At 37.5% G+C, this 25,534-nt stretch overlaps 1 protein-coding gene across 5 annotated transcripts in view; it reads left to right on the top strand.

The window, feature by feature from the left end:
* CDKL5 (cyclin dependent kinase like 5) overlaps window positions 1-25,534 on the top strand; it is a 141,975-nt gene that overhangs the window by 64,695 nt on the left and 51,746 nt on the right. For all 5 annotated transcript variants that reach the window (XM_087757992.1, XM_087757988.1, XM_087757991.1 and 2 more), the window contains 3 exons: window positions 17,735-17,780; window positions 20,794-20,930; window positions 23,920-24,040. In XM_087757992.1, the coding sequence (XP_087614118.1) occupies window positions 17,735-17,780; window positions 20,794-20,930; window positions 23,920-24,040 (304 nt within the window). The remainder of the gene's footprint in view (window positions 1-17,734; window positions 17,781-20,793; window positions 20,931-23,919; window positions 24,041-25,534) is intronic.

Raw genomic sequence — 25,534 nt, 5'->3', positions numbered from 1 at the left:
TTGTTTCTGAACAGCACAGGCAACTCTTTGTTGGAAACAGATACCAACAGTGCTCTCTGGTTTATAGTTGCGTGCGCCTTAAAAACTTTGATAAAGCATCTTCTATTTCTTCTTCCATGTGAATAGTAATTTCTGTAGAGTACTGCAGCATAGAAAGATTAGTATAACAAAATTCAGTGTAAATCTTGTGGAAGGGGAAAGTGAATATTTGCAGGATCTTGAAGCGGAATGATTGTACTCACCGACACCCATTCTTTCATGACTTCATTTGCTTGTACCCTCACACCCCTACTCTTAGAAGTATAAAGGGGTGTGTGTGTGCCCACGTGGGCAATATTTCCAGCGTATAGGATGGAGGACAAGGGTAAGTAGCTGTCAAATCCCTGCTACATCTCTGGAGTTCCTCTTGGTGGTGATGACGAACTAGTTCTTACATCTTTTGTATGTATTTTATGTTTAGAAGTTGTCCGTTGTTATGGGATGGTCCTTAGCCTCAGTCTGTCTTACTTCAACTTCCATGAGTCTGTTATTTGTTTTTCCTTGTTTGGAATTTGTGTTTGAAATGTATGTCTACAATCTGTTTCCCTGATGGGCTAACAGGAGAAAGGCTGGTATATGTATTAGCCTTTCAGTACTTAAAGGGGGCTTATAAGAAAGATGGGGACAGACTTTTTAGCAGGGCCAATAGCGATAGGACAAGGGGAAATGGTTTTAAACTAAGAGAGGGTAGATTCAGGCTGGATATAAGGAAGAAATTTTTTACAATGGGGGTGGTGAAACACTGGAACGGGTTGCCCAGAGAGGTGGTAGATGCCCCATCCTTGGAAACATTCAAGGCCAGGCTGGATGGGGCTCTGAGCAACCTGATCTGGTTGAAGATGTCCCTGCCTCCCCGCCAGTTGCAGGGGGGATGGACTAGATGACTTTTAAAGGTCCCTTCCATCCCAAAGCAGTCTATGATTCTATGTTATAAGCTGCAACCTTGTTGCCGTCCTGTTGTTAGGATGCAGGGTCTGCCTGTGAGTCAGCTGTGCTGTAACCTTCCGGGCTTGGCATAATGTTTTACTCAATTTTACTATTGGAGCACCATCCTGGGAACAGTTTTCTCTGTTATCAATAAAAATTATTCTTGAAACCTTGTTGTGCAGTTTCTTCTCGTGCTTGTGCATGCTTGTGTGCGTATTCTCTCAATGCCTCCCCCAATATCCTATTCATACTTACCCTGATCTGTTACATACCTCTGCAGCAGAAATAAGGTTCGCAAATGCGCATGTCTTCTCAAAAGTTTGTTGTTATTCTGTTTTCAGTTCTTAGTACAGAATTGTGCTGCCTCGTTGAACAACTAAGTATCGGTTAACCATAAAATGCTTTGAGAGGGAAAGCTTAGTTTGGGTGCTGCTATATCTCCTAATCTTTCAGTCCACAAACAGTCTTTGTAATATTGAGAAGAACTCCTTCCCAAGTATGTGTTACGAAGCATATTTTCACATGCAGTTCTAATAACAGAAGATTACCACAGGTTCCAGTGTGCTGAAAATTAATTGTGAAGCGGTTTTCTTAGACTTAACCTTGGCTGAACAAGGTTACCATCATTATCAAGTTTCCTTTTGACTGTAGAGAGACTTTTTTTTTAAATTGTAAGGTTTTCAGGTACAACAGAGGTAGGTGACATTTATAAGAGTAATCATGCACTGAGGTGTGGAAAGACGAAATTCTATAGGACCAAAAAAACTTGGTTGGCTGGTTACACCTACCTCTTCTTTTGACAGTACACATCTTGACCAGGAGGCAAGCTATCTTCTTGAAATCAATTAACATTTCCAACAGAGATGGAGTAATGCCATGTTTATGCACAGAAATATGTTACAGGCAATGCCATCTGCAGAGCAAAGCTGACTAGCTGCTTCTTCTACGGGATCAAATTTCCTGTGACTGTGTGAAAAATTCATCCGAGTGGTGCGTACTTTTTCCCCCCCCCCTCAAAGCATCAGCTAGTGAAGGAACGGTGTTAAGAAATGTATACAAGATAGTATCTGGTGGAATTGCAGCCTGGGCTCTGAACCTGCTCTAATTTTTTAAATCTTCGTGCTTCCGCTGCTATAAATGTTGCTGTAGGGCTAAGGAATCAAAACTATTTGGGGAGCAAAAGAGAATCAGTAGGAACTTCACTAGTGACCTTTAAGAAGGCTTAAGAGAGGCCAATCTATCTTAAGAGAGGCCATCTATCCCATGGACTCTAGCAGGTTTCAAAAAAAACCTGGGTGGGGTGGTATTTCTATTTAGAAATTCTGGGATGTAGTCCCTCCTTCATCCAGGTTCCCCAGATCACATAAAATAGAGACTGCAAACCGGATCTCTCGGATGATGTCAGTATCAGAGAAGCAAATCAAGGGAGATCAGCCCGTCTGTGGTATTTCTCGCTTTCTATTCGCTATCATTCTCAATGAAATCGATAGTTTTTAATTTATGTTACTGAAGATTAGCTTCTGTTGCTCGACCAGCATCCTTTCAGTTTCATGTGTGTACGTGTACAGAGCCATGCGCAATAGTATACACACACACACACATCTGTTTAGTTAATGAGTTACCACAAGTAGTCTTTTCTGGTCAGTTTTAGAATCTGGTACTAGCCCATTCTTTCTGTCGCCTCTTAGCACATTTCTATATGTACTAGTTAGCACACTGTTATGCTGGTCTTTTTTATTTTTATGAATATGAGAAGAACTGAACACTTGTGCCTCTATGAAATACGAATGACAATGATTCTGTTGTTTCATCAAAGTACTCAGCAGGAGCGTACAAGTCTTTAACCAAAATCTGAAAAAAAACTTCACAACTGAAGTCTTGTGATTATATTTTCTCAGCTTTTACTGGTCTCTTTGTCTGAGGATCATGTTTCAGGAACTTTCTGAAAAATTATCCTCATTGCTAAAGCATCTTGGGCTTTTTCCCTAAGCATGTTTGCATGACGGAAGGCAATCTTTTACCACTTCTGAGCTATTCAAGAAAAAAAGTGAAAATGAAGGGTCTGTTTAATTTTGATAGCTCTATTTCTGCAGTAAACAGTAAGTCCCAGAACTTTTCAATTGGAGAACATGCCTTTTCTGAAAATACCTGGCTAGGAATCAAATTATGAGGGCATAGCTTATTCTTGCAAAGAATAAATCTGTGGAAAGACAAAAGTAAAGTAATAATTAGGTTCAGGGATCTTTTGTCCATAGCTTGCTTTGGTTTTTTTCTCTTGATTTTTAGGTTAGGATAGGTTAACAATTAACTTTCTGCAAGGCCACCTTTTTCTTTTTTGAAGAGGTGGCGATAGTTGACTATTCATACTGTGCTGCCTGTACAATGAATGAAACCTGTGTGAGGAGACTGATTCATTTTTTTTAATGAGGATTTTAACTGCATTTAGAGTAATTAATGATTCACTTGTTAATGTTCTTTTATATTACTCGTCACACCCAGAGATTTGGCTATATAATCTTATATTGTAATGTTGTTTTTAAAAAAAAAAAAAATACTCGCATCCGGAATCATCTTAGAATGAAACCAAGTCAGATTTAGTACATTCAAACACAATCGCTAGTCAACAAACTGCAGTTAGAGCTACTGTTTATGCTCTGTACCAGCAGAAGGCTTGCTACTATATCAGTTTACAAAGAACAGAAGGCATCCTTCCTCTGAAGAAGCTTTGTTTTTCATATCTGCATCTAGTTTAGACCAAGTACTGCAATGAAGCTCTAAGCCTACTTTTACAGTTTTAGCTTCTGGATTTTTGCAGTAATCTTAAATGTTTTGTATCCCCCTAATCATATCTGAAGTGATAGTACTGTTATTAAATATTAATGAGAAATTTTACCAAGTAAAAGATTTGAAAACTTTACTCCACAAAGAATCCTAAAGCTTTTCCAATTGTTATTTTTTTCTTTCACTTCCATTTAAATGACTCTTTATAGTGCCTTGGAAAGGAGAGAAATATAGCTCTAGGAGATCAATATGTAACATACATTCTAAATCCATATTTTTCTTATGACAACCTCTCATGTTAATCTTTGTGCTTTTACTGAAGGATCTTATCTGAAACGTTCTCCTGGAAGCTTAACATAAGGAAAGGAGCTACTTCTAATGGGGCCTTCTTTGCAAGTTATTTAAAGTTTTATTGATCTCAGGTAGTACCTTCAATTATACCAGGAGAAGGAAATGCAAAGGTCGTAGCAGAGGTATTTATACTTTCATGAAGATACTCACCAGGGAACATGTACTTTATTCTCTAATGTGCAGGTTAAAGAAGAAGGATGAGCTTCAGAAATTCTGGTCTTGCTGCTAGCTATGCCAGATTGCTTTGTGGGATGTGAGAATTGATGCTGCACAGTTACTTTGGCAATGGAGATGTTCTTACTTCAGTAGCACAGTTGGGAATACTTTATTTGTGTTTCTAGCGTGTGTATTACCAACACAATCCAATGGACTGTGACGATATTAATGTAGCAATGGAACTCAAAGAATACTGATACAGAGAAGGTAACATCTCTGAAGTTACTAGTGTTGATCACTATTTCTGAAATGTACCTTAAAACCACATGCATGCATATAAGTTTGTGCATGCGTGAAAAAAATAAAACCTACAGAGAGAAGGGTTGCTAAGTCAAGTAACTTGGGTGGAATTAATCGCACCCGCTGTTCAGTGCATAGGTCTTGCATAACCAGTCTCCCAATTTTATATAAATTGAGAGAATCCAACATCCAAAAAGCAATTCTTACCATCTGGAAATGATTAAAATCAGTAACCTTCTGGCCGAATCTTGTCTCCCTCCCCTGCTTTTACTAGCTGTGGGAAAAGCCTTGACAACACACATTGGATATATAACTCTTAGCTGGCTAAAGCTAAATGAGATGGACTCTACCTTAGGAAATATTTGAGGTTTTCTGTAGATTTACTGAGTCTTTTTAAACACAGAATATACTTGTTCCCAGTTTAAATTTAGCTTTGAAGATTGCTGTTTCTATTTTAGACCTGGAGAAGGGCTTCAATTTCTGTTGCGTGCACCAGTAGTTCTAATAAAAGAATGCTACCTTTGCCCCTCAAATACTGCCTTGCTTATGTACACTGTGATAAACTTACTTTTTTGCATGTAATTTTCTAGACTTCTCAAATACAAAATTCATCATATAACACCATATGGGTACCCACGCAGTTGTCACACAGCTGTCAGCTTCTAGTATTTGAGATGGTGTAGCTAGTAACCTGTTGCCTTCATCCCCCGTGCATACCAGAACACTGTGGAATGGGACTCATCTGTGGTTTTAGTGGGTTTGCAGCTATTTCTGAATTCTCACCATTCCTCTGCTTTCAGTAAAATTGGGTTCCAGTAAAATTCTAGATGTTCACAGATTCGTTTGCTTATTTGTTATGCTGGTTTTAATACTAACTTCTAAGTCCAGGTACCTTATCCCAGTTCTCTTTTCCAATCTGCTTTCAGTCTGCATTTGTCTGCCTTCTTTTCCTAGTCTCTTTAGCCTATGTATTCCCTGGCCCTCAGCTCTTCATTCTGCACTTTTTTGTCCCCTCTCCCCACATAGTGTTTCCAGTGTTTGGGACAATAAACTTGGTGAAATCAAGGTGCTATTTTCCTTGCCCCTTTTCCAAGAAGTATTCATTTGTCACGTTTGGGCAAGCTTTCACAGTGTACCCAAGTTCTGCATATCTTTTTTTCCTGGCTGAAAAGCGCATGTGTGTGTGCAAGATCCAAAAGTGGGATGTGTTACATCGGCTTATCGGTAGGGGCAATTTTTGTTAGAATAGCTTTTTTTAATCTTCCTGAAACTTGTGTGATGTTTAGACTTTTTTCTCCTTTTTGAGGTAGAAGAGAGAATATACTGATCTAGTCATGAGTCTTTGGAAGCTGTAGAAACTGCCTGAAATAAGTCCACAAATTCTCTGTCTCAATTTAGCTCCAAAACTGAAATTTCATCTCAGAAATGCTATTTTTATGAGGACTTAGCTGCCATTTCTTCTTCATCTATTAGTAGTAACAGAAGTCTTCCTTGGGTGCAGATTCCTGTATTTCCTTATGTATCTTCTGCTTCTCGAGTTAGCTAAATTACCATGCGACTTGTGTAGAGGCAGCCCTCCTGTTCTTCTGACCTCTGCAACAGCGATCAGTAAAACCCGTATGTGTTTGAGGTATGAATCTTGCCTGCTGTCTTTTTTTAAGCGGTTTGGGCTGAATTTTAATCCTTAATGCTATTCTATAAAGAAGAGCAAATCTCTAAAAGGAATGCAGTTTTAAATGCTTGGCAGAGCAAAGTGGCAGTTTTCTTAAGAGGCAAGAATTTCTCTCTTATCCAAAGAATGCACAGTCTGTATAATCCTAGAGAAGAAAAGCCTTTCCTTCTCTGCAAACCTGAATGTAGAAACTTTGAGAAGAAATGAAGGTGTCCACTGAAACCCATATCAATATACAGACTGGAAAAAACTTTTTTAAAAAATAGCTAAATTGAAAGGGAAGTAGGAAAGAGCATTGATTTAGTATTCTGTAGAGCATCCATCAGGCTGGTGCGGAAAGAGTCAGAAGTGAGGAGAACTGGTCAATAAAACATCAGGAAAAATGATCCTGCTCTACTATAATGCTAAAACAATTAAAAAATGAAGGACAAGAAAATAGTACCAACTTGTACCTATAGAGCTTTCCCTGTTATAAGATTGCCCTAGAATTTTGCTTTGATAAGAGCATAATGTCAGCAAAAATATCTCTTGAGGAAACAAAAACTAGAGAGCAAAAAGATATCTTTTTGTAAATGCCACAAAATCCTTAGGAGGAAAAAAGAATTATTTTCTCTCCTCTTTAGAGGCTAGAAAATACAGGTGGCATTTCCCATTCAAATTTATCATCCATTCCCTAGAGAGCAACACAAAAATATTGTCATTAAAGATCTGAAAGAAGTGAAAGTGTTGTTTGTGAGCCTTAGTGCTACTCGAGGGGAAAGGAGATACCATATGACAGAGAGGACATGGAATGGCAGATTCTTGTGGTTAATGTAGACATCTATGAAATCTTCCATAGCCAAACCTATCAACAAGCTGAGACCAGGTTACCAAAGGTGTTGGTTACATTCAGTAACTCCTTTTACTTACTAAATTGCATGGACAAGACAGCGTTACACTATTTTGCGTGCCTAAAATGGGGGGGGGGGGGGGGGGACACGGGACAAAACAGTTTTAAATGTAAAACCTTTTTTTTTAATTGGAAGCACTAAACATTAAAACTTTCCATCTTTGGGATTCTAGATAAGAAGAAAGTTGTAGCTTGGGCTTCCCTCAGATGCAGAAAGCGTATCATTACTAACATATACACTCTTTCAAATTAATGTATTAAAACCAAAAATAACCTCAGTCATGGCTCTTGCTTCTGCTCCAGAGCAGATCTGGAATGGCTGCTTGGTATCTGAATAGATGATTACCACCTCTGGTGGTTTAAGGCCCACTCCACAATACGGAGGAGTTGTTGCTGCCATTTGCGCATGAGAGGGAAAGTTAGAGTTAGGGCAAACCTCGTGTGTAAATCTGCAGCATGGAAATGACTAGCTGCTACTATTTTTAAATTTTTTTCTCCTTCAGCACCAAGATAGACAATTTTTCTTGCTAAGATAACGGTAAACTGAGCAAACTAGGTTTGGAAAATCCTATTCTAGCTTGTGCTCTAAAACAAAAATTTACTTAGTATTTAAAAATTGTTAAAACAGAATTAATACTGGAGGTTTATGATTGTTGCATACAAGCACTTCAAGAAAGATGGACTCAAAAGACAAAGAGGGGTGAGTATTCCCTGTGTGTGAAGGATTGTCTCAGATATATGGATGACAGTGTGGTTCAGAATTAGAGGTGAGACCAGAAACTGTGGCATTTTATTGGGACTTTGTTGTAGACCACCTGATCAGGGTGAAGATGGAAATCTAGTCAATAAATAGAGGGAAGTTCAATTTATGCTTCTTTGGGGATGAAAGGTGCACTTTAGTTGCCTAAGCATAATCTCCTACTGCTGTTTGCGATACCTGGGTATCATAGGCCTTACCTCTAGCTTCTCCTCTAGGAGGTATACGTCTCTATAAATCCTCTGTCATTTCTGCCAATACCATGTGAGTGTTGTAGATACCTAGGGAATCTTACATACTACTAGATGCCTGTGTTTAGACTACTGAATCATGTCTTGAGTGAGTGGTCACCTTAGAGCTCTCCAGCTCTGCTTGTTGTAGTAGAAGCTTGAACACCCAAGTCACATGCAGGTATCTGAATTTAGATGTCTTTATCTGAAACTGAATTCCATCTGAAGAGTTTTGGCCTCAGGAGCCTGCTTGACAAGTCTGCCTTTGGTTCATAGTGGGTCTTGTTTTACAGAATAAAAAAATGCCTGTGCGATTCTTGATAAGAAAAAAGACAAAAATTTAAAATGTGAAAGTACCAGATAAAAAATAGGTTGTATCAGTAAGTAGTAAATATCAGCAGAAGTAAATATTTCAAAATTAAAGCTTGAGGTTTAGCCAATCATGCTGAGACTATTTTGATGCTCGAAGTTGGAATAATGCCACTGAAGACTTTCATATTGATGCATGTTTTAAAAAAATAAACAAAAAAAAAACCAAAACAAAAACACAACCCCCCCAAAAAAACCGTAAAGCAGTATTTTCCAATATGTTCTACCTACTTTTGAGTTATGCGGTGCCCAGGGAAGAAGCATTACATTAGTAATAACAAAGAATTAAGAAATACAATGTGATTGCAAACATCTTGCTGACCTCTGCATTTATGGAGTCAGCAATATCTTAAGAGAAGCCGTAAAGGTAGTACAGGTTGCCTTCCTGCTTTTTCACTTTGTTATCAGTTGTATTCCCAGTGTCAAGATTATGCTATAAGAAGTAATTAAATAATACTGGTATCTGCCCAATGCAGTATTATGCTATTTATAAACAGCTTTATTTTTATTCCCAAATCTTTCACAATTTCCAGACTTACAGGCAGAAATATCAAATCGAATTGGAAAAGGATTGTGTACAAAACTGAAATGACTACTACTGACTTTTCAGAATCAGAAAAAATTTATAGCCATTTACCGAATGTGGGTTCTGTTTTATACCTAGGGTTGGGATTAAACAATACTGTCAAATTGTAAAATTATATAATTAGTGCTACTATAGTGCTGCAATAGGATGAAATGAAGGCCAGATTATTAAAAAATTGATACAATAATACTAGTTTACCATGAAAAGCCAGAATAGCTGCATTTATAGTAGTTAAAGGCTACTTTTTGGTCCAGATCCTTTTCATTACACTATTGTACAAATTCTTTGGGAATACATATTTGCTTTTGTGCTTGGAGAAAATTGTGAATAAATACGAAAACCCATTTGGAACAATGGCAGTTTCAATGCTAACCACTATCATCAGTCTAGTAGTAGAAAATACTGAGGGGATTCACTTCCTTCAAGTGTTCTTTTCAGGGTAGTATTTTAGGGTTGTAGGACTGTTCAAATGCTAATGTTAAAACCTTGGGTTAAAGAAACTGCTGATTCTCAATGTTTATGAAAAGCCGGCATTCAGCATAACGTAAAAGAGGATGCAGGGGGAATTTGCACAGAGCTAACTTCAGTCTGGAGAGGTGAGCCCCCCTAGGCTTCCTTGGGAGTCTAAGGAAGTCGCTTCCTCCATTTACCCAGAGGTGACTGGGAGCGCCTTAACTTAAGTCCTGCTCTGAATCACTCTGTGAACCGCTGCTGATCTTAAATCAAAGTGAGAGGGACTAGCCTGCAAGGCTAAGATTAGTCTTTGTAACATTTGTGGAAAGTGGCGGGGCGGGACATAAATTCAAGTTCTTGATCACTATAAAATGCATACATTATAATGCACTCTTCTCAGGATTCAGGTGTGTCACCTAATAACTGCTCAAAGCAGAGTCAGCACCAGCAGGTTGCTCCAAATCTTGTCCTCGTGGATTTTGAGTATCTCCAAGGCTGTTCAGAATATCCCCAGGGATGGGCACACTCAAGATCAGTTGAGAGGTGCCTTCAAGCCCCAACCCTCCTGCGAGCCTGTAACCTTGCTGCAGTCTGGAGAGCCTCTGCCACCAGCGGAGGAGGGACCCTTTGGCGTCTCTCGAGTTTGCCACTGGGGGCTGGGACAGTTCAAAGGGGGACCCCAATCTGTGAGCCTGTGGATACAGATGGGCCACTCATTTGGCTTACAGATTTGTCCAGTGGCTGGGTGAGAAATGCTTGCTGTTTATGGTTCCCTCAAATTACACTTGATTTAAACCAGATAAGTAAAATTGGTCATGCAAGTGTTTATTCGTAACATCTGAACAGACAACACAGTTGCTGCAAGTGTTTATGAAAGACATAGAGAAAGAAATGAGAGAAACTGCTTCAATCTGCTTGCATTTTTTTTAAAAAAAAGTCTCTTTCCATCATTGTACACGCTTACTGGTTGTTTCCTGACAAACTGGTAGCTGCAGGTTTCAGCCCTTTCTTATGCTTCTTTCCCGAGTGGAATAGCTGAGCTTTTATAGCTGTGCCTCCTTGGAAATCTTCTAGTGGGTTCAGAGTGGTTTAAGTTTTCTCTAGTCCTCCTTTCGTTCTTCCTCAACTGGGAGGCAGTATGGCCATCTTCTTTAAAATGGGCATGTGAAGTATATAATTCTTGGTTCCATTAAGAGTCTTTTCCTGCACTTAGCTGGTTAGTAAATAACATTCTGCTTTCAAGATATAAAATTGATTTGTGGTGATTCATTCTAGATACTTCTTCGCAAGTAAACTGTAACGTGTATGTGTTGGAAAAATTCCAATTGATTTTCCGGTAAATAAAGGCCTTGTGAAAACTCAGACATATACTGTTCTGTCATTATTTACCAGAGGCTCTGTCTCCCTAAAAATTAAATAGGACTTTTGGATTAGGAAGTAATTTCCTGAAAGTTCTCCTATGCTGAGTGGTATTTCATAGATAGACCAAGTGTGGGGTTTTTTTAACTGAAAATTTTTTCAAGGGAGAAATACAAGACTAAAACAGAGAAACACCTCTTGAGGGAAATTCCCCAAAGTATTTTAGGTGTACAAGAATACACGGTGCTATGACTTATACTTCCCAATGTCAAACTGTTTGAAAAAAGAAATTGAATCCATCATCTTGCACGTCTCTTTTGTCTACAGAGAATGTTCTAAGATCCTCCAGTAGATTTTGAAAGTAATGTGGCAAAACTGCTAGCACCTAATGTTGGAAGTCTTGAGAGGGCAGGAAGCTGTGTTCTGCTCTGCTAGTGCTGTCAAAGGTAGCAGTGTTTTAGGGCAGAATGCAAATGGAGTCAGGACAGTGTCTGGACAATGTCTTGAGGACCTGATTTACTTGCAGGTAACAATGCCTGTTACCTCTCAGAATTTGCATTGCGAGGTAGCTTGGCCTAAGTTTAAAGACTTCTGTAATGAAATATGTTACATTTATGATACACTGATCAATACTGACTAAAATGTTAATACTTTATGTTCTTGTTTTGAGAATAACTTTGAAAAATGAATTTGTTGGGGTTTTTTAAAGTTTCATTTTAAGGGACTCATGAAAAATAAATGCTTTACTATCTTGTAATGGTTTCATGGGCTTCTGTTGCCTCACTGGTGATTGCTTAATATTCTGTGATTTTTGCTAGAATAAAGATTATAGAAAGATCTATTCTAAACACTTAAATGTTGAAGAACATAATAATGCTTAGGCAAGTCAAACTGTACTACTTTGTTTAGAAAAGACATTAACCATAGGATATGTTTGGCTGAATTTTGTTGGTTTTTTTTAATGTGTGTCTTTGTGGCAAACTAAATTATGTGAACATAATTATGGACTGGTGAGGATCAAATCACAGTTTCTTGCTTGCTTCTAAATTATTTTTATAAAATGTAAATATTATCTATGAGTAGAGAATGCGATTGATTTAACTTTTTCTAGCAGAAGTTAAGCATCCATTTATCTTTGGGCCTTATAGCCTCATACTTGTACAGACGGAAAACATGAGCCAATCACAGAACATGCAATATCATATCTTAATATGCCACTTAATATTTCAGCATAAAACCGCCTGAGTAAAGGCAGCAACATGCTGCTTCTCCAGGCACATGCTCAGTATTGACTATCACTGTCTCTACTCATGTTTGTTGATTTTTATAAATACTTATTCTTTTGATTGCTTAAAGAATCCGTGCTTGAGAAATTCTTGTAATTGTATAGGGTGAGGCAGTAAAATTATAGCTGAATGATGTAACTTTCTGAAGGACATAATCTTATCTATTTTTCAATAATCTTTTTATGCACCTATGCTTTATGTCACATTTTCCTTGATACGCAGAAGAAAAAGGAAGAAAAAAATCCTTTGAAACAAAATAGGGGCAAACATTTGAAGATATTTTTTTTGTCACGGAATATTTTCAAGAACAGCATACAGTTTGGTAGGATATGTTTCTCTTTCCAGAGAAGAATGGTTATAGTTCTAAGATCTTGAGTTACGTTGAGGAGCACCTTTCTCCCTGAGCACTCTCATCATTAACGTCAGTGATTTTTCTAGAAAACAGAGATACATCCCTGCACTGTTTTGGAAAAGCACTGTCATGTCATATATATTGTGTAGAGACAATGGAAAAATAGGGGACCTCTATCCTTTAAATTAAATAAAATGAAATGCTTTCGAATCGGGAACTCTTCTAGTTTGATACTGGTGGCAGGAAATACCAGGTGCTACAGTCTTGTGAGGAAACCTGGGAGAGGAGTCTGTGGGTGGCTAGCAGAAGAGCTGTCAGAACTGCTCGGCTCCCGTAAGGATACTCACCTCTCATCTGTGGCTAAGTGGGCAGCCAGTAAATCCCGTGTTTTCTCCAAAGCAATTCCCATGCATATTTTGAGGTATAGGAAAGGATTGAGCCCTAGCATGAAGTAATTCCCGTCTCCAGGACTGGAGATACCCTTTTCCTGTGAAGAGCTATCTCCTTCCTCCTCTATATTAAAGCAAACGGAACCCAGATGGATCAAGAAATTTTTGTCTTACCCTTATTAAGCAGTATTAGCAGATTTGTGCATGGAGAAGAGACATATTTTGCCCCATTTTAGACACATGTAATCCTGGAGTCTGAATCATCAGTTTGTGTACGTCCTTAACTTTTACACAAAGTGTTTTCAGTAACATTCATCCGTTGTTGCATACTTAACTGTAAAAGAGTGCTTTTCCTATAGTTTTGTAACGCAGATTGTTTATAATATACGTGCTCAATAAGCAGAGGTAGTACCAATGCTAAGAGATATCAGACTTGAGCATTTGCAAATTTGCTGTTTCAGAATGTAAAGTGAAATATTGAGGCCAGAATTATTTTTCAGTAGAGCAAGATAATGAGATGCTTAGTAATAAATGTAGCTGAGTGAAGCACAACTACAGCTAAGTGAATACAAATTTTCATACTTCATTATATAAGCTAGGAGAAGTGAGTAGTAGAGACCAGAAAGGATATTCTGTGTTCCATAAAGAGCACAGAATATTTAGGATTACTTGAGTTTTTTCTTTCCTTGACATTTATTGAAGTCTCAAACATTGAATCAACTAGTAACAGCTTATCTACCTAGATGATACATTAATTGGATATAAGAATTTTCCATGCTAGGAGTTGGAGACTGAGCTATTGTCTGAGGAGGGTTTCTGCAATCAGACTGAACATTGTTTTCGGTACTGTTCTGTTTCAGAGTACAGTCTTGAAAAAAGCCTTTTGAAATGCAAAAAAAAGATATTTTAGAGAATGCCAGTTTTATTTTGGAGAATTGCAGTTTGGCCTGTTTTTGAGGAGCAGAGAACCAGATCCACAAAAGAGCTCAGATCTCCAAAAGGACTTTTAAGTAAAGAGTTAAGTAACAAAGTCTAGATTTGATCTGTAAAGAACCTTTCCGATTCCCACAGGAATCTGAATTTTCATTGTTGAATTCCCTCGTTGCTCAAAGCTCTGCTTTTCTTCGTATCCCCGATTCTGTCCGTCTTCTCAGGACTTAGCGACGTGGTGTCTGTTTGCTTTGCACCTAGCACGTGTCAGTCCTTGTCGGAAACTTCAGACTGGGCCTGCATCATCTGACAGCTCTACCATCTGTCTCCTAATCCAGGATGCATACTCTTACCACCCCTACTATATGTCTGCTTAATTGGTCCATATACAAAATGTATTCCATGTTTTCCAATTTCATTCTGTATTAGTTTGTGCAAATGACGGTTATGTACAATGGCTGATCAAAAGCTATGCGTGCTAGTTCGTTGCACGGTCTACATATGCTGCTTGTCTGCAACATCATACAATGCATAGGAGATTGAGGTCTTACTGCTTTCTTCCCCCAAGGAAAGATGTTTTATATATGGCTGACAAATTTGAGATTTTTTTTTTTATTTTCTCTTTTTAAAACTTGCATTTCTCTGTAAAATTTGGTTGAAACTGAACATCTAGTTCAAAATTACTAGTGGTGATGGCAAATGGAGAGACAGACAAACAGGGCATTTGAGATGGATTCTTCCTTTGGAAACTAGTTTAAAACATGATTGATGAGGAGCTACTATTTTTTATGTCACCTCGTATAAACTATTTAGTTGGTTTAGAGCACTCGACCAAGAAATGGGTAATATGTACTCAGCTTCAATTTTCTGTTCTGCTTGCTGGAGCACTCCCAAACCCTACCATTTTGGAGGTGTTCCACATCACAGGGAAGTTACAAACCTTTTGACAAGCAGGTGCATTGGATTTAAAAATCTATGCACAGTAATCTTCAGTGTCCTTGTATCCATTTTAGCTTTGGCTTGACTGCTTCACCAGCAGCTGATTCCCGGAGAATGCCATTTAGACAGGATGAGGTCCTCCAAGAAACCTAGCCAAGAATGTGCCTTCCAACAAAATGTTACTAGTGCAACTCCTCAAAGCACCTATTGTCTAGTCTCATTTTGGTGTTGTTTCACTTCAAGTTGTTTAAATATATTATTTGTTGGTTTTGTGTTTTTTTTCAAGATAGGGAATATGTTATGTATAAATTCTTGATTGCTTGATTATGAGAACATTTATTAGTTTAATGAAATGGTACAAGTGATAAAGGTTTTCAAATGAAAATTTCTTAAACCTTAGAATATTTTGAATTGTTCAGATAACTTTTTCTTCCATATGTGTGTTGCTAAAGTCTTTATGTTCCCGTTCTTCAGAGAGCCACTTGTGCTTTAAATACTGTGAATAGTCAAAATCCTACAGGATGTTTGATAGCATATCTTGCATAAGTCTTTGCAAGACTGTGACCCAAGAGCTTTTAAAACTTAATTTCCAAAATAATCACATTCGCCATACACATCAGGGACAGCAGCATATGGCAGAGAAGCCACATGGACTGGATTTCTTGAATGGTGAAGAATTGCTGTCTGTGTGAGGCAACAGCTTTTAATGCCTACATTTCTTTCAGTGTACTTAGCCATTACTTGGAGAACAAAAATACAGCCTTTCGATGGTTGCCGAAACATCTACAAATTTTTCTTTTCCTTCATGTGAAATAGGAATATAATGCTGATGGATAAATTCGACTCATCTGCAAAGCGGTGTATGCACACTGTCTAAACATAGGCATGTTACAGTCAGCAGAGGCTCTTGAGAGCAATTACGGTGTTCCTTTTTTGAAAAACCTTTCAGAGGCTTAATTAGCCAAAGCACCTAACAGTAGATACCAGAAGTCAAATGAGCTAAATGTACTCACCCTCTTAGCAGTGTTCTTTCATAGTGCTAGTAACTATTATTACTATAGTTAGAGTTAATAAATATAACAATACTATAACTTAGTAGTAATAATATAATTAGTAAAATAGTCTGTTCAGTTTAGTTTAACCATTCAGTTCATAAGCTTCCCAAAACAAAAATATGTAGGAACTATATTTGACATAAAAGCTATAGACAAGCCTTTCAGAATCACTCTGAACCTGAAATGCATATTATCTCCTCAGTTCTGACATCCCTTTCTTTTCTATTCTGTAAAATTTGTTGAGCAAAGGCTAGTGCTTGGACCTTTGTAGTATCTCAGCTGAATTTATGTGAAGTATCAGCCTTCAAATTAGACCAGTGTATATGAAGGGTAGGTTTCGGTAGTGGAAAAGCAATGCAAGTCCTCTCTAAGAGCTAGTAGCATGTGCTGCTTCTGCAGAACTAACCTTCTTCAATGCAGGGTAGATATAGTTTGGTCACTTAAATCAGTACACAACATAATGCTTCCCAGTTTTTCTGATCGATGTTATGAGTGATGATTAAAGGATATTTTTTTAAAAACATGAAAATTATACACACGCACATATATATATATTCTTATGATTATTTTGGACAAACCACAGGGTTCTCAGCCTGGTGAAGTTCACTCTACATTATAATACTTCCCAGCCAACAGATACGATATGAATATGCAAACTCATTTTTATTGATTTTTATTCATAGTAGTACTGATTTTCATTTAAAGGCCTTAAAAGGCATTATTCAGTATCTACAGTAGTCTTTCAAGGTGCTTTTATTTTAAATGGGATCAGATGTTTTACAGGGTCATGTGTCATGATGATTTGAAGTGAAAAATGGAGTAGACATTTGTGTTATTCAGTACTTGATTATGCACATGTCATCAGGCATTCCAGAAGGGCTTCACTTTTTTGTTGCTGTTCTCTAATCCAGCCTTTGTATGAATGGTGGGATATTGTTATTTTTTTAAAAAACTGTGAAGTTTGGAAAAGGCGTGTAAGCTAGATCTAGCTTGTCAAATAACTCAGGTAACCTACTGCAGATCTGCTCACACGCCCTTACTCTGTGACCTTAAAGCTTCTTCCCCATCGTGTTACTAAAATACAGGTGCTGCATCATTGTATGAACAGACCTGCACTGGTCGTGTCACGTTGGCTACATTTTGGCCATGTGCTAAATGCATTTCTGCTGACATGACCAGAGAAAGGTCTTCATTTAAGAGAAAAATGTGACCTGTGATGAGCAGGTTTGATGAGAATAGAGAATACTAGAGGAACGCAAAGTCAGGCAGGCATTAAGAAGTTATCACCTGTGACCGTATAGTAAGCACAGATTAACACTTTCAAATGCCATTAGTGATTCTGGATTTGGATAGGCTTCCCTTCAGACGACAACTTTTTTTTTAAGGAAGCACAGAGAATTTACTTTCCTAAAATCATGTTCTTTGTGCATATTTGAACTCTGAAACCCAAAAGCTTTTTGGCAACAAAAATTGCAGGTCTTGTTGTAAGACTTACGCACATGCTAGTACAGTATTTTCATTTCAGCTCACAAAGATAAGCACTCACACTATGCTTTCGTCAGATAAAAGGTTGTTTGGCTTTCAGAATAACTAACCAACAAGAGCCACAGGAACAACTCCTCTGAAAATGTAGTTGGTATCTGGTACAAGGTATTTAAATACGAATTTTTGGCATTTAACTTTGTTTTTTCATACTGGGGTTCCTAATTGTGATGTATTTGCTACACATGTTTTTGTACTGCATTTGGCCTGATCACTGAGGTATTTACCAGATTTTTAACTAATGTTGCTTTGCATTGTGAAATTTCTTTGAATGTTTTTTTTTTTCTTTGTCTGATGCTCAGGGAAAAAAAAAACAAGAGAAAACCCACAACAGATCTTGCTCATTTCCCTTTCTTTGCTTTTGTTTTACAGGAGACACATGAAATTGTGGCTATCAAGAAATTCAAAGACAGTGAAGGTAACCTGCTGCATAATCTTTCATGTCAATATCTACGTTGTTTAATATCTCTCATATCAAGTCTCATATATCCAGACATGATTTAAAAATTATAATGATTTATTAGCTCTGTGAATATTCAAGGCGCTTGATCCTTCATACCTGCCTAGGGACTGCATTATACGCTCCAACTAGATAACTCCCTTTCTTTCTTGGTGCATCTATCTTAATATGGCTCAGATTGTGGTGCCGTACACAGTAGTAAGATCTGCCACTTGATGACTGGATGTGTCCAGAAAATGGCAAAACCTCCTCTTGTAGTAGTGGTTTGCAGAGTCTTTGGCCTTTACCACCCTTCATCTGTGGGAGGGGATCTAAATGTTAGGGAGACTTGGAAGGGATAAATGGAGGAGACTGAGAGAAGTCACTGAGAAGTTCAGTGGTACGAAGAGGAATCGGGGAGCTCTCAGGGATCTGTGGGAGGATTTGAGGGAGCTGGATGGCGAGGTAGCTGCTCTGCCCTCCCTTCAGTAGGCTCCATTCTCCACAGAAACTTGCTTCTTGCCCCCTCACAGCAGCCTCTGTGTACTCTCCAGTCTTGCTGAGTTTGCTGAGAAGGAAGGGGGAAGAGCCGACTCCTGCAAGGCTTACTGTTGCTGGCAAAGTGGATGGCAGAAGGCAGGACACATGGAAATTATTGCCAGTGCAGCACACACCTATTCCTTACCCACGAGTAATAAAACCAAAGATCTGTACAAAGCAAGACTGGCTCTCTGACTCCGCACTTGTTGGGGGACAGTAAATCCCAGTATCCTATCTTAGGCAAAACTGGCAATCAACCGCGGGAGCAACTGTCTGCCTTCGTACATCAGAAGCTAGCCCCGATCCCTGGTGGGCTAGCACAAACAGAAGGAGAAGCCAGGTATGAAGTGATAAGAGGAGTCATCCCGCTCTGAGGCAATGCAGCTATGATTTGCCATATACCAAGGCTTTAGCTGAAAGCTAACAATGTGGTTTAAAGAAACAGCAGCGACTTTATTTTAGCAAACTTTTCTTTTTTGTTATTGTTACAGGATTGCTGGTGGCCATGGAGGTGTGGTTGGTTACAAGGACTGTAATTTTCAGAGTCCGTTAGGCACAGCAAAGTCAGACTTGTGTCTGTCATTTTATGCAATGCAAACTCTTGCTTTGTAGCTGATTTTGCCAGACACTTGAAGGGTACATTTGATTAATCTTTTAGCACTGCTATTTGGAAATCTGTTTTAAGTCCCTGTTAAAGAAGGCAGGAGATCATTTAATTGTGGCGATCATCTTGACCAGGTCATTAGAGTACTTCAAATTGCTTCTTGGAACTCAATGTAGCTATTCAGTACAGAACCTAGGCCATGAATCTCAGTATTAAGCCCTAGCAGGATTATTATATTGGCCTGTCTACCAAAACCAAAAAATGTAACATTGTCATTAGGTCTGGTTTTCCGAGAGTATTATGTAATATCAGTTTACATGACTGATGACTGCTTTTCAGAGTTGCAGCTAGTTGTTTACAAGTTTCTGGAAATATGACAGAAGTTCTTTTGATGGATTTGTTTCAGCCCATTTCACATGTGTCTCGTTAATATGGTAGTTCATTACAAATCTGAATATACTGTAATTGTTTCTATTGCCATTTTTGTTTCACTGAATTTTTGCTGTTGTTTGACATATGCATGCTAAATACACTGGAAAGAGAGTGTCTAGTTATATCTAGAAGAAATTATGTAATCAGGCTGATGCAAGCCAACACCGAGCACTCAGTTTTAAAATGAAATTATTTCGATTGCTCTAAATTATATATTTTTTTAATCAAAACATTTGTGATGATAGTATTTTGTTTTCCTCTTCCCTCCTGCTACACTTCAATTTTTTTTTTTGTCTGTCTTCTGATGATGATTATATGCATTTGCACGACCTGTGTTATTCTCTCTCCCGAGCAAACGTGGGTTTGCCTTTTGCTTTCTTGGAAAAACTATTTCTCTTCCTTGTTTCTTCTTCCTCTGTCTCTGACTGTCTTTGTGGTCCATGACCTACAAATGTGATTTGGCTTTGAAGTCATGCAATCATATCCCATTTAATATCCCTCTGTTGTGGCTAACAGTTCTAAGATATTAAGATCCCTGCTTCTACATGTGCATGGGCAAATCTACTGAATTAACGGATTTAATTTTACTATATGAAAAATAAAACCTAATACAATCTGGTATACTTGACATTTTGTTGTTAGTATCCTCAGTTCAGGGCCCCTTGATGATAAGCAGTGTATGAAGCTTTAGTAAAACACTCCTTCTTTCTTGAGCAACTTTCAGACAACTAAATTGTCAAAACCACCGTTGAATTTCTTGATTCCTCAGAATCAGATTCAAGGCTTCGTTGAATCAATACTTGCTCTACTGCCCTCTGTGGCCACTACACTGGTCTGCATTGCTGAATTTCCATTAAAAGCCTTGTGGGGAAACTTACAGGACTTACAAATCAGTGCTTCGGTCTGGCTTTTGGAGAAGAAAATTATTTTAGAATCAGATAGATTTCTTTGATGTTGTTCAAACATGAGCTTTGCATTCCAGTGTTTCTGCTGAGGATATATTAACCTTGCCAGTGTTTCATGCATGTGACATGTATTTGTGAGGTGGAGGATGTGTCTGCACACATAAATGCATATTATTTGAAGCATATTAGTGCTCTTCATAATGAAAAAGATAGAAATGCAAATGATTTGTTTCTTACGATTTTTTCTGCCACTGAAAACCTAGTTGGTAGTGACAAGAAGTGTGAGGGTTGCATAATGATAGCACAGTCCTCAGTTCCTTCTCTTACAGTGCAGAAGCAGCCAGGCAGCAGAGTCAGTTCACGCTGGATAATAAGTTTTTTTTCTCTGTAATATTTAGAAACAGGGAATTTAATTAGGGGTTCAAAATAAAGATTTATAACACTTGTTACTTGGAGTTTTTGCTTTGTTTTTTAATAAGTTTTACTCTGTCACTTTTACTTTGCACTCTAGAAAATGAAGAAGTCAAAGAAACTACTTTACGAGAGCTTAAAATGCTTCGCACTTTGAAACAGGAGAACATAGTGGAGCTGAAGGAAGCCTTCAGAAGAAGAGGAAAATTATACTTAGTTTTTGAATATGTGGAAAAAGTGAGTTGAGTTTGTACTATCCTTGCCACAGTTAAATCATCAGCTTACTGGAAAAGTCTTGAAAATTACTTTCACTTTTAAAAATTAAACAATTCTAATCTGTAAAAAGGAACAGCAGAAACTTTAATACAATCTGAATTGTTGGAATTAGACATTTATTGTGAGAAAGCAACACTGATAACTTTACTGTTGTTTTTGCTTCATGTGTTGGTCTTTAAAAAAAAAAAGTTCTTCCAAATACGAACACAAACATGTTCAAATTATATGGGCTGGAATACATATCATTTGAAGAAAAATTTGCATCCAAACTCTTTAGTCCAGTTTAATTGTAAAGCTGATTAACTGTCCTGTGTTATGTTGTGTAACGAATCTTGACATAGCCTTTCAAAACAAGATCATAGACTTTTGACTTTGGAATCTGTTTCAACTTTCTCCATCCTCCCCTGTTAAAAATGGGATTTGTTTGTATATTTCTGTAACAAGGCCACTATCAATAGTTGCTTAGAGGGATTTGGCAAAGATCATTGTCATTACTTCCAATCCTGACCTCATTTGAAATGATTCGAAAATTTCCTTAGATTGGCCTACTACTGCCAAGCATCCTGGTCTGTTTCCAGGGAGAAACAACCTAGAACAGATTGGTCTTTCGATATTTTTGCAACCTTCATGATAAAGGTAGACCTTCCCTCTGTATTCTAACTACTAGCATCTCTTCATGGAAATAATTAGATGGTATTCAGATACATGTAATAAAAATAAATCCAAGCTTAAATTTATGTATCTCTGTAGCTTTCATGAGCTATTGTTCCCTCAGTTGAAATTTTCATTTAATATCCTGCCAGTGTGATGTTGCAGTCTAGCTGTGTGCTAGTCCTCATCAGTCAATTCTCTCTCGTGTAAAGATTCCTCACCCTAAATACTGTGTCTCCTTTGCCTCAGTTTACAATTTACTATGTCGTATAACTTTATTGCATAATGTGATGAGACCTGTATTAGCCCACAGTCTGGCAGAAATCAGTTGTTTTTCACAAGCAGATCAGCAACTTCTAATGTGGTAGGTCTTGCTTAGACCTAACATCCAAAGCTTGACATGTTCCACCCATTGTTCCAGACGCATGGAATCACACACCAACTTAGAACATACATCTGATTTTGTGTTATGGTTGACTTGGCTAAACTCGCCATCGTGGTGGTTTGGAAGAGCAGCATAAGTAAAAGATATTTAATTAATCTGATAAGGAGTATACTTTAAAAATTGTTAATATTGGTAAAAACACCAGGCTGCGATATCGAACATTAATTTGCATCAGAATAAAAGAATATAACGATAAAGGTAGACATCACGTATAGGTTGTGCCTAATGTCATTTCTGTATTAATGGTCACCTTTATTTTCAGTTAAACTTCATAGTCCATGGATGTTTCTCATTTCAGGATATGTCAAATAGTTTCCACAATAGTTTCTTTGAAGACCAGGATGATTTCTGTATTTTTAGATGAGGAAAGAGTAGAAAGAATTAAATAAAATGTGGTATAGTAGGCTAATTTTTGTTTTAACTGGTGATGAGCACCTTGTGTCCTTTAGAGAATCTTAGCTCTGCAATACTCAAATCCAGATTACTTAAATTCACATTTAGTCTAATCTCCTTTATTCATCATCCCCTTAGCTAATGTCTTCATATAGGATTATGTCTCACCGTGTTGATGCTACTATTTTGGTTTGTATTTGTAACACTAACTTCTTGACTTACTTATCCAGATCCATGGGCTTCTGCGTGGACAAGAGCCTAACTAAAATCAATATTGTTCCTTAACAGAAAATTCCTTTTCTCAGATCTGAAGTGTATTTCTAAGGAAACTTACACTCAAGCGCATAAGTTCCAATATTTATTCACAGATTGCAAAACTTAGAAATGTTTTCAAATATTATCAAAATCTCCATTTGTTTTGTCTTATATTTGTGTTCATTAAAATATCTTACAAGAGAAACCTCAAAAATGTTATTATACAGCTAGAGAAAATGTTTGTCAAAGACAAGGTAAATTTACTTTAAATGAAAAATCTACAAATGCTCAAATCCATAATTAAAGGAGTTGTGTAAGGCAGTATAGCCAAAAACTTATTTCTATTTCAGTATTCAGTAAATAAGACCTTTCTGTCTTCAAGTGGGCTGCTGCTGCCCATTATTCATTCAGGATTCAGAGTACAAACTCCATTGTACTTCTAATTGTGCAAAATTGGAGACATTTGGTAACATAATGGGAATCTAAATGTCCTTTTTCAAAGAGGAAATATACTAGTATAAACAATCAGTTTATTCTCTTCCCTAGGTATATCCATAAAACAGTTAATATTGCCATAGTTACTGTAGTGCAAATATGTCTTAAGATCAATATAGCTGATATATAGCTATAGGATACTCCCTAGGTTGTTATTATTTGTGCCACTGTGAGGCAGTTTTATATCTGTTACTTCGTTTGCAGTAACATGCTTGTGTTGCTTTACCTATACCCATTCACTTACAGACATGGTTTGTGATTAATCATGGCCATGCTATGTCAAAGCAGCAGAACTAGCTTAATAATGAAGAAAACAATATGTTAAAGCACAGTCGGCTATTTACAAAATGCTGTGCTCTACCAAACTTTTCATATAGCCACACCGACCTGGTGTTTCTGTTCAAGCAACTTTTTGTAACTAAATGACTTTTTAGAAGTTTTAGGCTAAGTGGTTTGATTACGGTCTTTTAAGGACTTGTGGTGTATTCGTGGTTCACCTTTAAGGATTGTTGTCTTCACAAGTGCTTTCTTTAGAATGAAAACAGCTAGTAGTATGAATATGATTAAAATACACTCCTTGAGTGTTAAACTGCTGATTTTGCATAGCCAGGCTCACTAGCCTAAGTATGTTGCTTCAGAATGCCGAAAGCGTGTTCTCTTTTAGCAACTACAATATAACTCTTTTAAATAATGTGTCTTTTAAACATTTAGAATATGCTTGAATTGCTAGAAGAAATGCCAAATGGAGTTCCACCAGAAAAAGTGAAAAGCTATATCTACCAGCTAATTAAAGCAATTCATTGGTGCCATAAGAATGATATTGTTCATAGAGGTAAGTCTGTAGTTCTCCACATGAAAATAAGCCCCAGGTAGGAATTTGCTTTCTAGAGGGAAAGATGTTATAGCTTGAAGTAATTTGCATTTAACGTAAATATAAGCAATTGCTTTATATTGTGTCCAAAGAAGAGCAACGAAGTTGGTGAAGGGCCTAGAGCACAAGTCTTATGAGGAGCAGCTGAGGTAACTGGGGTTGTTTAGCCTGGAGAAGAGGAGGCTGAGGGGAGACCTTATTGCTCTCTACAACTACCTGAAAGGAGGTTGTAGCGAGGTAGGGGTCGGTCTCTTCTCCCTAGTAACAAGCGATAGGATGAGAGGAAACGGCCTCAAGCTGCACCAGGGGAAGTTTAGGTTGGACATTAGGAAAAAATTCTTCACTGAAAGGGTGGTCAGGCACTGGAACAGGCTGCCCAGGGAAGTGGTTGAGTCTCCATCCCTGGAGGTATTTAAAAGACGGGTAGACGTGGTGCTCGAGGACATGGTTTAGTGGTGGACTTGCCAGTGTTAGGTTTACGGTTGGACTCGATGATCTTAAAGGTCTTTTCCAACCTAAACAATTCTATGATTCTATATCAACAGAAAAAAAAAAATCTGTAAATTTGGCTGGGTCTTAAGTCTGCTGTGTGACTTCAGATCGTTACAAAGCTTGCTGTCCACTGTCTTTGGGGTGTGAATAAAGATTGTATCATATACACACCAAAGTGAAACTTAAGTACAGATGTTGCCAAAGGAAAAGGAATTTTTTTAAACATTTCATGGCCCTCGGTCATTTCACTTTTGAATCTGATAATAGAATTTTAGGATAAAAATAGCCCAGAACTTAAAGCTTGGTCCTCTGTGTTTTACTTCTTAAGGCAGTTCCCATGCATTCAGCTCTGTATATTTACTTTCTCCCCTAAACTTTAAGCACTTATAGTACATATCTCAATGTGTGACTTTATCTAGTTTTATGTATTTTATCCTGATTTAATAAAATTGTATTTTGTTTTGTGGCTTTGCAAGACTAACATTTCTAATTAATGTTTCCAATAAACTAAAATTCTCATTCAATATGTTGTGTATATTTGAGACTGATCAAACATAAGCAAGAATCTGAAAATATTTTGTAAAATATAGTTTGAAAAATATACCATGTATGGATACCCCGATATCCATACATGGATAAAAAATGGGCTTAAAACTAGACAACACATTTTTTCTAAACAAACGACAAGAGGTAATCAAGAATATCATCATAACTGAAAATGTTGAGCACAACACACAAGATTTTATTGGTTAACTGGGTAATTAAATGTCAGTTCTTTTTATTATTTTGCAATATGCAATATTCTGCATATTGGTTTGCTGCCCAGGAATATCTGCAAGCACCTTTTATCTTCCCATATTTTGTTGGGAAACACTTTAAAAGATTTCAAAAGGCAGAAAATTAATTCTGCATGTTCACAAACTGAATTGCTGGAAGCTGTTTCAGCAGTTGGTCTTGTAATGC

Source organism: Nipponia nippon, unplaced genomic scaffold (genome assembly GCF_047370975.1).
Source record: "Nipponia nippon isolate SJK-2023a ecotype South Korea unplaced genomic scaffold, ASM4737097v1 scaffold_2, whole genome shotgun sequence".
NCBI lineage: Eukaryota > Metazoa > Chordata > Aves > Pelecaniformes > Threskiornithidae > Nipponia > Nipponia nippon.
The sequence above is the reverse complement of the archived record's forward strand: the minus strand, read 5'-3'. Positions and strand labels throughout refer to the sequence as shown.